Raw genomic sequence first — 13,994 nt, forward strand, 5'->3', positions numbered from 1 at the left:
GCCAGGGCGTGAAGGAACAACACACCCCTGGATCCTGGATGGTAGCATTCCGTTTATCTACTAGGTCTGTAACACTTTGTTGTTTCGATTTTTGTTGTTGGCTCAACATAAAATGCTTTATTTTTAAAACCAAGCAGAACAATTACATCCATCCCAGTATTTTCGAATTCTGCGTCGCCAAAAACAAACACTCGCCATCTTTTGAAGCAATCCCATCAATGAATCCATTTTTACTTTCATGATATTTTCATAAAGCGTGGCGGTGATGTGCATTCTCCATCAATTGGTTGACCAGTTTCCAGAGGTTCTTATTGCGCTTTGCTTTATCATCTTTTTTTATTAACCCGAACGTTCTGTACCATTTGAATCTCTGCTGCTAAGCCTTTGAAGCTAGCTTTCACATTTTTTCTTGTGTCGTAACATGTTCACCATTCACATAAACTCATGTTATAAATAGTCAAATAAATTATAGTCAATGTTATGAGCAGTCGCTAATTGCATTTTAAAGGTATTTTATTACACTTTAAAACGACATCAATTCGAAGCAAAACATAGAACGTTATACTGGTTAAGGGGGGGCTTCGGTATTTTCAGGCCAAAAAATGACCCGTTTTTGACGATTTTTTGGGACGTAACTATTCAAGTAAATTGCACACTAATCTAACCCTTTTGAAGAACATTTAGTTCAATGTTGGGAAAGATTGATTAAAAACTTCACCCAAGGCATCACAATTAGGGAGGCGTGTCGTCGCAAAGGTACTTTTTCTGGTGCCCATCGTAGCTGCGTGATGGGTCATCCGAAATATACAAATCGATATTTGTTAGAAAGATTATAAGTGTATCTAGGTAGTCTCGGAGCGTTTTTGTCGATTTTTCTATTATTCGATATTTGGCAGATTTTTGAAGTTGGAAAAGTGATGTTATTTGTCATTTTGCCTAAAAACACGGTTTTTAAAGATTTGTTCAAAAAAAAGTATAAACAATTTTCATAAAATCTGGACGAGACTACCTGGCAAAGAGTGTACAGACTATGTGTTAAAAATTTCAAATCAATCGGTTCAGTAGTTTATACGGTACGATGGACACCGACTTTGAAAACATTGGTTTTTGGGGAAACGCTCTTCAAAGTAGCGAGCTGCATGGAGCCTTGTATCATGGTCAGTTTTTCCTTGATTGATCCAAAACTTTTACACAATACTCTTGAAAGGATCAGCTTTTAGGGAAAAATGTTAAAAACATGTCTCACAAAACAAAATAAAATACCGAAGCCCCCCCCTCAAAGTGGTTCCTACTTTTGCAATCGTGAAAAAAATGAAAGAAAACGAACTCCAGAAAACTCCGAAAAAGTATTGCAAACCGTGTTAGGTGACCGAGAAATGAAAGTGCGCGAGATAGCTGAGATGATGAACATAATAAAATCGTAGTTTGTTTACTATTTTGCAGTAAAAATGTGTACGAAAAAAGAGGTTTCCCAATGGGTGCCGCGTTCATGCTTTCTACAAGACAACGCAAGGCAATCAGCCAAAAACCAAAACGTTGTACAAACGTGGAATTCAACACGGGAGAGAAGCGTACGGCTCTTGAAAGATTGTTTGTTGATGAATAATCGGGAAAGTTGCCGATAAATGGTTGTTTTCAGATCTAGCCCCGGGACTTATTGAACGACGCTTCAGACCCACTACTCGTGTCCACCCACTGTCGCGTAGAACACATACGCACACTGCAAAACAATTGAGGTAAAAACCATGCCCGTCCCTGAGAAATGCCGGTCTTCAATCTTCACACAACCAAAAACCAATTTACCAAAGCGCAAACGACTCACAGACGAGACAGACAGCTACCGCTACTACTACTACTACTACTGGTGGTGGCTGGTGCTAGGTGCTAGCTGTACCACGCCCCAAGGTATCCGCCCGCGGTGATGTATCGATGGGCACCCCGATGAGCCCGATGATGGAGAAATTGAAATTTTGGCCGAAAAACCAAAGCAATGTGAAGACCGCAAATCACCGCGTCACTGACACTGGCGTGATGTGGTCGGGCCTACGCCCCATTCCCATCCCGTCGCCGCGTCAACCAAGCGAGTAAGTGAGCAATTTTCGATCTGCCGGCATCTCGCCCGGTTCACCGTATTATGCCAGGCACGTATGGGGGGGGGGCGAACTTACCACCTTTCCGTCCGTGATAGCGGAAGGGGGGGTAGGGGGTTGAGGTGGCCCGTTTACCGCGAAATCGAAGCGACGACGCGCACCAGCACCAGCCGACGAAAGACGAAACTAATCAGCGTCGAATAACAAAGAAAGCCTAGAGAGAGAGAGAGAAGGAGATGGTGGAGGCGCATGGTACAGCTTACATCCCCCCCCATCCCTCCCGTCCCCCATCGTTTTTTTGAGGTCGAATCGAAATTGGAGCACGGGCCCGGGCTGCGGTTTCGGTATGCGGTTGACAGCAATACTAATGACAGAAGATGATGAAAGCCAACCCCCGCCCTTCCCATTTTCTACCCTCTTGCCAGCATTGGTAATTGGAATCGTGGCGGGATCACGGCACCAACAGCATCCCTCAGGCGACCGGCATCCGATCGAACCCGAGACAAAAGGTTGACAAATTCGGAACTCCCTCTTCTTCCTTCTACTCCTGCGTGGAGCAAAGGGAAGGAGGGAAGGGGGAAGGGAGTCCGTCTCATCCTACCGTGTACCGGGTTCGGGTTCGGTTTCGTTTTCGGCATCATTTTGGATTTTAATAACGCACTACCCACCATATGTCGCCACTTCGCTCTCTCTCTCTCTCTCTCTCTCTCTCTCTCTCTCTCTCTCTCTCGCTCTCTTGACCCCTTTTGCTCTCTTATACACACACAAACAAGTACACATAATGGAGGAGGACGGGGACGGGAAGGGAGGCACCATTCTCATACGACCACCGAAAGGAAGGAAGCCTTGGAGTGTTCGGAAATTTTAATGAGTTTATGGAGTGTTCGCGCCATCACTCCGCGCCACTATCTGTCTCGCTGTGTGCGAGTGTGGTTGTGTACTTTTTGGCTGTATTATTACGGCATGCGTCTGGCATCGGGGACGGCAATGAGGGGGATGGTTTGGTGGAGGCTTTTGGGAGGAAATTAAAAAAGTTACCGCGCCATTCCCGTGCTTCGCTACGATTCCGAGGCCAGTTGCAGAAAAGAAAGAGTAAAGAGAGAGAGAGAAAGAGAGAGAGAAAGAGAGAGAGAGAAAGAGAGAGAGAGAGAGAGAGAGAGAGAGAGAGAGAGCACGCGAGAGAATGATTAAACGCCATTCCTCTTCGCTCGTTCGCTCGGCCTCTTCCCAGATCCGATGTTCGGTTTTGCTAGCAACCTAGATAATACAAAGCCTACTAACACATACCCACTCAAACACATACACAGAGGACTGGACTGGCAAATCGAACTCGAATGGCAGGCAGGCGAACAAGAGGCAACCATTACTGCGGCGTACGTGCGGTCGGTGGCAGTAGATGAATCGAGCCGGAGTAAGGCACCCTCCCCCAAAAACCTCCCCGAACCCTTACGGTCACGCAGACAGCACAATGCTTCGTTCCCGCTTGGTTGGTTCAGTGCTGCTTGAGGCGTAATCGAGTATCCTTGGGTTAGGGGCTGAACCGTGACCGTTCCCTCGGGATAGCAAGCAACCAACCGACCGCTAGGCATGGCCGTGGTCTCATTAGACTTGGTTCCCCGGCACCGTGCCTCCACCCCCCCCCACCCGGACGTTGCCTGCGTTCTCGACCGCGCATTCCAACAAATCAACACACAGGAGTGCAGCGCGTGGCACTCCAGGGTGCTAGCATTCCGGCAGCAGCAGCAGCAGCAACAAAATTACTTGGCATTTACTACGCCCCGGCGAGGGGCGAGGAGACAAATACAAACGTCACCAGGCGCCTCCATTCCAGCAGCAGCAGCACGAAAGAAGATGGCTGACAAATAATTGCTTCTCGATTGCTTCTCGATTGCGTCTTCTCCCATCCCCAGGGGGTGTGTTTTTTTTTTCGTTTCATCCCCGTTTTTCAGCAGAGGTCATATTTTGTCACCACCACCACTACCACCATCACGACTGAATCGCGACATGCTGCTGCTGCTCGAGCGGTGTTCGAACTCAAGGATCGATTGGTGCTCCACGAGCCCCGTACCCCGTGGCGGTAACATTAATTATGATTACGAGATGCCCTCACTTCGGGGGGGGAATAGGGCGGAAACACTGCCGGTGGTCACGGTGTGAGAAGTGGGGTTTACTTGCTTTGTTTTCCCCTCCCGTGGGCCTCGGCAGACGGGTGTTGTGTGATGAAAACGAAGAAGAAGAAGAAGAAGAACAAGAAGAAGAGTGCACCCCCCATCAGGAAACCCACCCCGTAACATTTGATCCGGCAACCCGAATCGAGCGACATCGCGGTTTTCGTTTTTTTGTTTTTTTTTTGTTTCACTCCACCCCAAATTTTGACCCCAAAAACTTACTTACCATCCTCATCCGATAGCAGGCTCGCATCCTGGCGTGACGACGAATTGACACCCATCCTTCGTCCTCCTCTTTCCCCCCCTTTCTCACTGGCTAGCTAGCCCGAGAAGAGCGCGCTCCGCGTGCTCCGCGTGGTCCGCTTATTAATCACCGTTTCGCGCCCCCGACAACCACCAGCCCGCGTGAGGGAGGAAAGAAGGGCGAGCGGGCTATCGTTCGACACGATCACAGAATGTTCCCACCCCCCGCCGGGTGGGGTGACGGTGTCAGGGTTGCGCACGCTCGATGCTCGATGTTTTTTCTCGTGGGTTTTTTTTCTTTGTTTTTTTTTTTTTGGGGGGGAGGCCACCTTTCACCCTTACTGTCTGATTGTTACTTGCGAGGTGGTGCTTGTGGAAAATGATCGGTTGATGGTCGGGGGAGGGGTGTGATGACCGTGATCGACTGGCCTGGCGTGTCCCTGCGTGTTTTAGGTGAATGCTGTCGAGCTGTCGTAGTGCCACCGTAGCGCCCCAGTCGGCGTTGCCACCCCGGGAACGAGTGCGTGCTTCACCTTACTGCGCCGGCAGGGAACGCCAGGCGACATCGTGAGCTGAGGGACGCCGTCGCCAAGCCCTTGTTTCGTGCTGCTGTTGCCACTGTGTTCGAATGAGGAAATTGAGGAAAGAGAGAGAGAAAGAGAGAGAGAGAAAGAGAGAGAGAGAGAGAGAGAGAGAGAGAGAGAGAGAATGAGAGATTTGCATAATTAACACGACACGAAAAGGGGGTTGTAAAAAGGGGGGTGAAATTCATTCCATGGGGAACATTAAGCAGAGTGTTTGGACGAGGAGGCTAGAGAGGAGAGTGAGCCTTCACACGAGAACGCACACGTACACGCCCCAGAAGGGCTCTGAACTGGTCATGGAAGTCAATTGAAGCGAAACAACAGAGTGGAAGAAAAAAAAATACACCCCGGGGGGTTCGCACAAGATCCAATGCGTCGATCCGCGGTGGTGATCATCCGGGAAAGTGGAAACCAAAATTCTACCAACCACCAGGCGCCCCCATTTGACGACCAACGGTTCGCGGTAATCCATCCATCAAGCAATACTCCTCCGTATGTGTGTGTGGGTGTGCACACATACAACCACGGACCACGGTACCTCGCGTCATCGTCATCGGCACGGCACGGATAATATGGGCGATTTTCTATCCCCCCATTGAACCTTCACCCCCTAACTCTACTCACCCTCCTCATGCCGCTCAGCGACACAACGGGCACGCACGCTACCATCGAGATGCAATGCTTCAATGGCGGGATGGATGGATGGATGGATAGAATGTCTCCCGCGGGTCGGGGCAGGGGTTGAGAAGAAGGGGATGAAAGGGGGTGCTAGTGAAAGCGCCGAGGTAAATAATAACAATCCCACGATGGCCGGGACGCGGGCTGGAAGGTAGCGGGAACGGAACGAACGACGTTGCTCATCCGTTTCAAACCAAAACCGCTCGGACTGGTCAGCTCGCTCGGTGTGTGCGTCCATTTACTGGTTTGTTTGTTTTTTTTCGTTTTTCGCTAAAGGTCGTTGTAGCTGCTGCCGTGGTGCTGGTGATGTTTGTTTCCTCCCCTTTCGGACTCCTCCTTATTGGCTCCACCGACGGTCACCATCTCGGCCTACCGGCCCTGCCTGCCCCCTTTGCCCCCCAGTTAGTCGATTGAGGGGGTTGAGGTTACGGGGATTACGGACCTACGAGATCGATCATCCCGAGCCACACAATCGAGATTGAGCGATGCCAAAAATGCCGCTCAATCGACCCCCTTTTCAACCCCTAAGGGCGAGAACGGCAGTGAGTGCGACACATTTTCAATCTCACATCGACTGACAGAGAACGGAGTCACCGAAGAAGAGAGAGAGAGAGAGAGCGAGAGAGAAGAAAGTGGAAAGGAGAGCGCGAGTGACGGAGCGAAAGTGGAGACGTGGAGCGTTCTCCGAGAGGCTGGAGCGTTTGAAAGGATTTGAGCACAATGTAACCACTAAACCACATTTTGTTGGGGGGGGGGGGGGGGGAGAGCTGGTGGGGTGCACAGCAGGAATGGGAGGGAGGATGCAGTGCGCTTGTTTGGCACGGTCTGCTACACGGCTGCTAACTGGCTGGCTGGCTGGCTTGGAGCCGGAGCGTACGGTAACGGCAGCAACAAACCCGTTAAAATCTTGTTACGACGCCCAACAAGACCAGCCCTCCTTCACCACCACCACCACCTGGATGGTAGCATAAAGGAGCGGCTTAGCATAATGGCATACGAATAACAATAACAATAACAGTAATAATCATGCTAATAATGGCTACCCTTTTGGTTACCCACCTTCCCCTCTCCTTCCCACCAAAACCATTTCTCCTGTTCCTTTCAACCACCCCCTTCCACGGGCACCACCTTCGGGCACGTGTTGCTGGTGCGTGAGCGTGCGAGCGGCTCGTTCACTAATGGCAGGCAGGGCAACGCAACGTTCTTGAGGGTTTGGGCCCCCCCCCCCCTCCCTCGGGATGTGGTTGACTGATCACCTCGCACACCCTGCTGGGAACCGCGGGGAACTGGGGTGCATCCTTCCCCCGGAAACAGCTCTTACACCATCGCCACCACAGTGACCCCATTAAGGGCGCTACTTCAGTACACCCACCGACCTCCACCTGACACCAGCAGCGGCGTTACCGGGATAGGGTTGAAGGCCAACCAGCCAGGCAGCTAGCATTAATTGGGTCTTCATAAATTCTTCACTTTCGGAGCACTCGAGAACCAGTGGCGGGTGGCATGGTACGCCGTTGCATGGGTTTTATGTGCAAGAGGGTGCAACAGGGTGCAAAAGGTGGTTGGTTGGGGGGTAAGAGGAGACATGACACGCACAATATGAATAATTTCATACTACTGCGCCCAAAAACAATAAAGTAAAATTTTGATTTATTTTGAAAGTTTCCCCTTTTTTTCCCGCTCCAAATCCAAGCTTTTTTTTTAACAGGCAGAAGTCACATGGTGCTAAATCAAGCGTAAACAGTGGATTGTGGAACGAATTTGAGAGGAGTTTTTGGCGAAAAAGTCACGGAAAACCAACGCCACTCGCTGCTATCAACGGTACCAGTCGAGCTCTGACGCGTTTGAGGCCAAAACCATTTTTCAATAAGTAATTGTCGAATTGAGCTGGATATGCAGTTATCATCAGCAAGGTCTCCAGTTGTTAATCGTCGGTTTTCCAACACACAATCTTTGATTTGTTCGGCTGCTGAGCTTCGTTTGATTGACGTTGATGGTCTCCTAAGGACGCTCTTCGTCTTCAGCACGCTCCTGACCTTCCTGGAAGTCTTTTCCCACTGATAATTTTTCTATTTTTTACTTAGCCTCGTCACCGAAAAGGCATAATTCGCAAATTTTTATTGCAAATTCTTTGCTCAACAAATTTCGAAATATCAAAAAAAAAAGTGGAAGAGTTCGCTTTTAGTAGCTCACAAAAAAAAAACTGCACATCTCGAACACTAATCATTATTTGGACGTAAAATTGGTCACAGTTGTCAATAAGCAGTGCTGACAACCTGCGGACCAGTGAAAGGGCAGTAGTGACCGCGGGCGCGATAAGATAACGGCTTTGTGAGGCTAAGGTACCTGTGGAGTCTTCACAAGGGGGGAGGTAGAGCGATTCACCCGACCTACATACCTCGCACGCCGGTCGACGCCGGTGAAATGACACGTTACGGTTGATTGATGCAACTTTCTGCTGCTCCTGCTTCCCGTTTACCGTTCCCTTGCGGGTCTCCGACTTCGGTCGGAATCCTGGCAGCTTCCTGTCTGCCGACTATTGACTGATGGGCTGATTGCAATGGCTCAAGCCTACCGATGGCACTTTCACATCACCCAGTACCGGCCATTCACTAGCACATACACACGCGCGCACACACACAGAGACAGACACGGAGCGGAAAGGAACGGAACGGGGTGTTTTGTCCCGCCAAAAACCAACGAACGCACTCGCGCCCGCGCCCCGAAATCAACACACCAGAAACGAGCACGCGGCCGGCCACACCACGACCATCGACGCGTTCGCACTCGCGCGGTTTTTTTTTTCTTTTTTCCGTTGCCTGCGTACTCACTGGACGGCTCCACGGCAAGCTGTGTGATGCTCCAGCCGCCAGTCGGTGGCTTTTAAAGCCGTTGCACACACAAACAAACACACACATCGGGGACATCGGATCCCGAGCGGGTGCGATTGGAGCATCGGCTGGCCGACCCGAACGTGCGCTCGTCTCGGCTGGCACACCGTTTAGTAGTATAGTCTTTTTGCTATCGAGTGTCCAACAACTCTGGTCTCTGATTCGGGCATCGCAGCTGATGTTCGTCCCGGCGCTTAACCCCTTGAGACTATAAGGTGGGGCAAATGGTTCGATGTGAGCGGTTGTTTTGGGAGCACAGAGTGCCGTTAAATTGGCAACATTTGCATGGATTAGTAAAGCATTGACCGGCTCACTTTCCGATGTAAACATTGCCTTGCAGAGTCCGAGTTCTGTTGGTATGGTAAACGTGTTTTAGTAAACAAAGTAATAGTTTTCGTAAAAGTGTGTTTTTGTGCTTTTGTGTAACTACTACCAATCACTATCAAATGTACAGTGTTCGGCATAAGTAAAAGCCCATCTCTATGGTCCACCACATTTTCGCCTGTAAATTCGTCATTTTTGGTCGCAAAGGCCTTGTGATTTTTTTTTTTTTGCTAGAGGATCTAACTGTCTTCTTTCCAAATCACTTGCTTTGAGCTTGATAGATTTGATAGTCTCTTTTTGAAAATTTTTTAAGTGCGCGATGGTTGATTATGATTGTGACAAAAGTAAAAGCCCACTTTGCAATAAATATTATTAGAACTCCGACAGAGCCCTGTGGTTACTGTATCTTTAATAGGACTTTTATTTACGTCTGTTTTAATGTTTTTTACGTGCCCTCCATTATTGTTTACACATGATAAATCCACTTATACTAGCATCTCCAGTGGAAAGCCGATTACGCGTGGGTTTTCGCACGTGGAATGGGTGTATCGAAGGACAGAAGACTCTATGCTCATCAGAAAACTGCTTGTTAATCATTGTTTGAGCCAAGTACTTCAACAGAGATAAGCGGAAAAAATATCATCAATCGGAGGGCAGTTCATGGCATGCTAATTAATCACCAATGTCCTAGAAGTAAGCTACTGAAGCTTACAGTTTCAATTTCGAACGCTCTCGGAAGACGGATGAATGAATAAATGTAAAAAAAAATACAGAGATTAAGAAATCCTCGCAACTAATTATCTATTCAATCATAGCATCCCTTACGCTGTCAATTTTGGAGCGAAGTATGCCACGGAACATCAACTCCACATGAGTGCAGGAGTGGATGCTGCTAAAAGACTTCCGTTTCACCCAAAACTGAGCTGAATCGTCTTAATTTCACTCGGAAATATGTTTTCAAGCTTAAAGAAGGCTCGTTAACTGTTTTTAAAACCATCAATTATGGATTTTAATGCAATGCGTCGATAGAGAGTTTGGCAGAAAGCAAAGCATGATATAATTACGGTGGTGGGCGTGTGAGCAGTTTTTCCGTTCAATTAGAATGTCAAAATTGTGAAAACAACAATACTGGGGCGTTTGAAAGTTATGTTAACACCAGAAAGGATTCTTTGATTTATTTAGTCCACGTGTGGGCCCGAGGAAGCAATTTTGTTGAGCAATAGGAAAACGATTTAAACGAATCACCATAAGCCATAAGTTCTTATTGACATCTTCGTCGTATTAATCGTCTAGAATCACCTTCTTCAAGCTCAGATTGAGAATTTATGGGATTTTTGTGTAAAACTCCCATTATGAACGATGTTTCTATTAAAAACAATTATTTTACGAAGCAATACGATGAGAATAATCCCCAACATATCGGAAAACTTGTGAAAGCCATGTCAAAATGGCTGCAAATGGAAATCTGCGGTAAGAGTGGCTCATATGAATTGAGAAACATGTTTCCTTGCAGGTGGGCTTTAACTTTTATCACAATCACGATCGACCATCTTTCACTTAAAGAATTTTCAAAAGACGATTATCAAACCTATCAAGCTCAAAGCAAGTGATTTAGAAAGAAGACAGTTAGGGCTTCTACCAAAAAAAAATCACAAGCCCTTTGCGACCGAAAATTACGAATTTACAGGCGAAAATGTGGTGGACCCTAGTGGTGTGCTTTTACTGATGCCGACCACTGTATACATGTTTATACTGTGATACATGTTTATATACGTTTTCCTAATCTTGCATTAGTTGGTGTAAAGCCCTATACATTTTAGTGAGGGGGGGGGGGGGGGCAAAAGTGCGAGCCACGAGTGGGGAAGTTCGCACCAGAGTAATCATGCATTTTTTTTTTCATTTATTCCTTATTTTCATTGGCAGAATTCGTAAAAATATCAAATAATCAAAGGTCTGTAGAACGAAAACTCCTTTCAAAAAATGATAACCAGTCATTGAATATTGATTCGGCTATGCCACTTCATTCGATAACTAATCCTACTGCTCTTCCAAATTCAACAGCTTCAAATGCCTATTGGACATCCTTCTATGCTTCCAATGGACATGCTGACTGCAGTGAGAAGTTTAAGCATCTCTTAATTTCTTTTTTCATTTAGCACTCTTAATTACTCCTCGAAATGTCCTGGAATTTCTTGAGAAGGTGTGCTCAGAGACCATCTTCAACTTCAATCGTACCGATATCCCCGGAGAAGCAGTCCGGATCTTGCATCCTTCTGCAAAAATTAGACCCCTGTCGAAACGAGAGGAGCCACAGCAAAGGCGGAAACGAGACCAGCAATCTGAAATAATTATCGGGCACGCCATTCAAGGAAATAATAGAACTGAAGTCTAAAGAGCAAGCAGAAATAAAGGCAAACAGATCCAGTAAAGGTAAAAACACAAATGTTCAATGAATCACAAAGTACTAAAACAAGAGAAAAAATTAAGAAACACTGAAACTGGACACATGCATTCAGTGTGAGTGAGGTAAAAGTGCGATTCGAAGATTGCAAAGGAATTATGAATTTATAACCATTAAATATTGTCATTTGATAGCGCTGATACTTTGCCAGTAAAGAGATAAATGGTTGATGAATAAACCAAGGCATTTATTCAGTTGTAATTCATTTTTTTCAAAATCAAAATCCACCAAGGTCGCATTTTTGCCCCACCCTACTCTACCCTTTTTTGCCTGCTTGTGCCGAAACGAATGAGTTGCTGCGCTTCACATCTCGCCAGTGCCACCCATCGCCAAAAGCCCACTCACTCCTTCTTTTTTCCTTTCATTTTCTCTGTTTCCCTTTCTTTTCCCTCCAAACTACTCGCGTTCCCATAACATGGGACTGTAACGTGTGTATTAATTAAAAGCGAGACAAAATTTGCCTATTTTTAATTTTGCGTTAATTTCTGGCCCAAAAAAGGATGAATTTTGACGATTCTTTGTGACGTATCCATTCGTCTTTATTTTTTCAAGTAAATGGCATTTTACACTACAAATTTTGAAGAACATTTAGTGCTATTTTGGGGAAGAGTGATCAAAAACTTCATCCATGGTATCAAATTTAGGCAGTCGTGTCTTCGAAAAGATACTTTTTCACGGTGCCCATCGCAACTGCGTGAACAGTCATCAGAAAAATACAAATTGATATTCGTTTGATAGATTGTAAGTTTATCTAGATAGCCCCGTTGCCGAATTTCCTATTTTTCGAATTTTGGCAGATTTTTAATGTTGAAAAAGTGATTACTTTTTGTCATTTTGCCTAAAACCACGATTTAAAAAATAAAAATATCAACAATTTTATTAATATCTCGACGGAGCTACGTGGTAAAAAGTGTGTAGATTATGTGTAAAAAGTTTCAAATCAATCGCTCCAGTAGTTTTTACGGTACGATGGGCAGCACCTTTGAAAACGTTGGTTTTGGGGAAACGCTCTTCGTAACGTATGAAACGTGGATTTTCAAAAATCTATAACCTTGTCAGTTTTGCTTCGATTGACCCAAAACTTTTACACAATATTCTTGAAAGGATCAACATTCTGGTAAAAATGTTAAAAAATATGTGTCACAAAACAAAATTAAATACTGAAGTCGTGAGTCGATCGCTAGAGCTATCCCCTGGAGCTTCCTAGGCTGGCATTACAAGTACCTGGCGGCTACTCCAATCCATCTATGTGGTCCAAAATAGGTGGCCGGACGTTGACATCGTATTGGCAAAATGTTTTGGATGGATCTCATGGTCAACTCATGGCATGGCTCCCGCGTGTTGGCGTAAAAGTGTAAAAAGTGGTGGGGATGGAGTCGGGGTAATCGATCGTCAAACCTGGCACTGGCCCCCAGCGAGCTGCGAGAAAGTAGCTCAAGGTAGCGTCCATCCGCCGAGTGGCGCAATCGAATCGAATACGCTCACCACCCCCAGCGGGAGGGGGAGGAGGGGGCTGAAAGTGAAAACGGGCCCAGGACTCGCGTCCAGCATAATTCGATGCCAAACGCGACGGTTACGACGGAGCGCCACAACCAAAGCACCATCACCGCAGGACACACGGCACGGCACGGCATCCCTCAATCAAGTGCTTCTAACATCCCTCCCCCTTCTTCCTCTCCCTCTCTTGCGTGATTGGTGTTAAGTAGCACCGCATGTAAGTGTGTATCTGGGTGTACAGGGTGTACCATAAAAAAATCGAGAATGTTTTCATTGCTCTGTTTTGGAGTTTTTGGTTTTTTTTCTAACACCAGTATGGCATTATGGGGTATTGGTGTATTCGTGAGACTCATATCTATCAAATGATGTATAAAAAGTACTCGTGCAAAAGATGTCTGTTCGGAAAAATGTACTCAAAGGCGACAGTGTGAAATTGCTTTGCGCCCAAGAGAAATCTCATAAAAATAAAAGCAGTTCTCAGATGTAATGCTGGCATTGTTTACTGGATTAAACGTACTATTCATGAACGGCCAAGGTCTAGGAAACACGGTAATAGTCGGCAACGATCTGAGCGCACTGAAAAAGTGGTAAGATCGGTCAGAGCAAAAGTTAGCCAAATCCAGTGCGATCCATATGAAATCTTGCATAAGAGACGAATATCTCAAGATCCTGCATGCATCGGTTGGCCAAATATGACCTAAAAGCAATCACTAGAGCTAGGGTGAAGCGTAATTTAATAGTTGGAAGGAGAAAACATCTTTAGAAAGGATAAAACATAGTTTGAAAATGGCACCAGTTTTCATAAAATCCAATACTAAAATGAATATTGATGTTAATATCGCTTTTTTGAAGGAACACATTTTACCACCGATAAAAGCAAACTTCGACACACCAGAAAATGTTGAGTTTCAGCAAGATGCCGTACGTCTAAACGGACTCTCAAACATGATTGAAAGAGAACATGAATTTTTGGTCGAAAGACTAATGCCCTCCAAGCGGTCCTGAATGAAATCGGTTGGGCTATTCAATGTGGGCATTTGTTCGGTCTAAGACCTGTG

The 13,994-nt window shown here is 46.4% G+C and overlaps 1 protein-coding gene across 2 annotated transcripts in view; it reads right to left on the reverse strand.

Annotated features, from left to right (window-relative positions):
• LOC126579863 (serine/threonine-protein kinase 32A) overlaps nucleotides 1-8,607 on the reverse strand; it is a 45,673-nt gene extending 37,066 nt beyond the window's left edge. For both annotated transcript variants that reach the window (XM_050243522.1, XM_050243521.1), the window contains exons 1-2: nucleotides 8,162-8,607; nucleotides 4,485-5,119 (exon numbers count right to left, since the gene is read on the reverse strand). In XM_050243522.1, coding sequence (XP_050099479.1) covers nucleotides 4,485-4,539 — 55 coding nt within the window. In that variant the 5' untranslated portion in view covers nucleotides 4,540-5,119; nucleotides 8,162-8,607. The remainder of the gene's footprint in view (nucleotides 1-4,484; nucleotides 5,120-8,161) is intronic.
• Nucleotides 8,608-13,994: the final 5,387 nt, after the last annotated feature.

Source organism: Anopheles aquasalis, chromosome Y (assembly GCF_943734665.1).
Source record: "Anopheles aquasalis chromosome Y, idAnoAquaMG_Q_19, whole genome shotgun sequence".
Classification (NCBI taxonomy): domain Eukaryota; kingdom Metazoa; phylum Arthropoda; class Insecta; order Diptera; family Culicidae; genus Anopheles; species Anopheles aquasalis.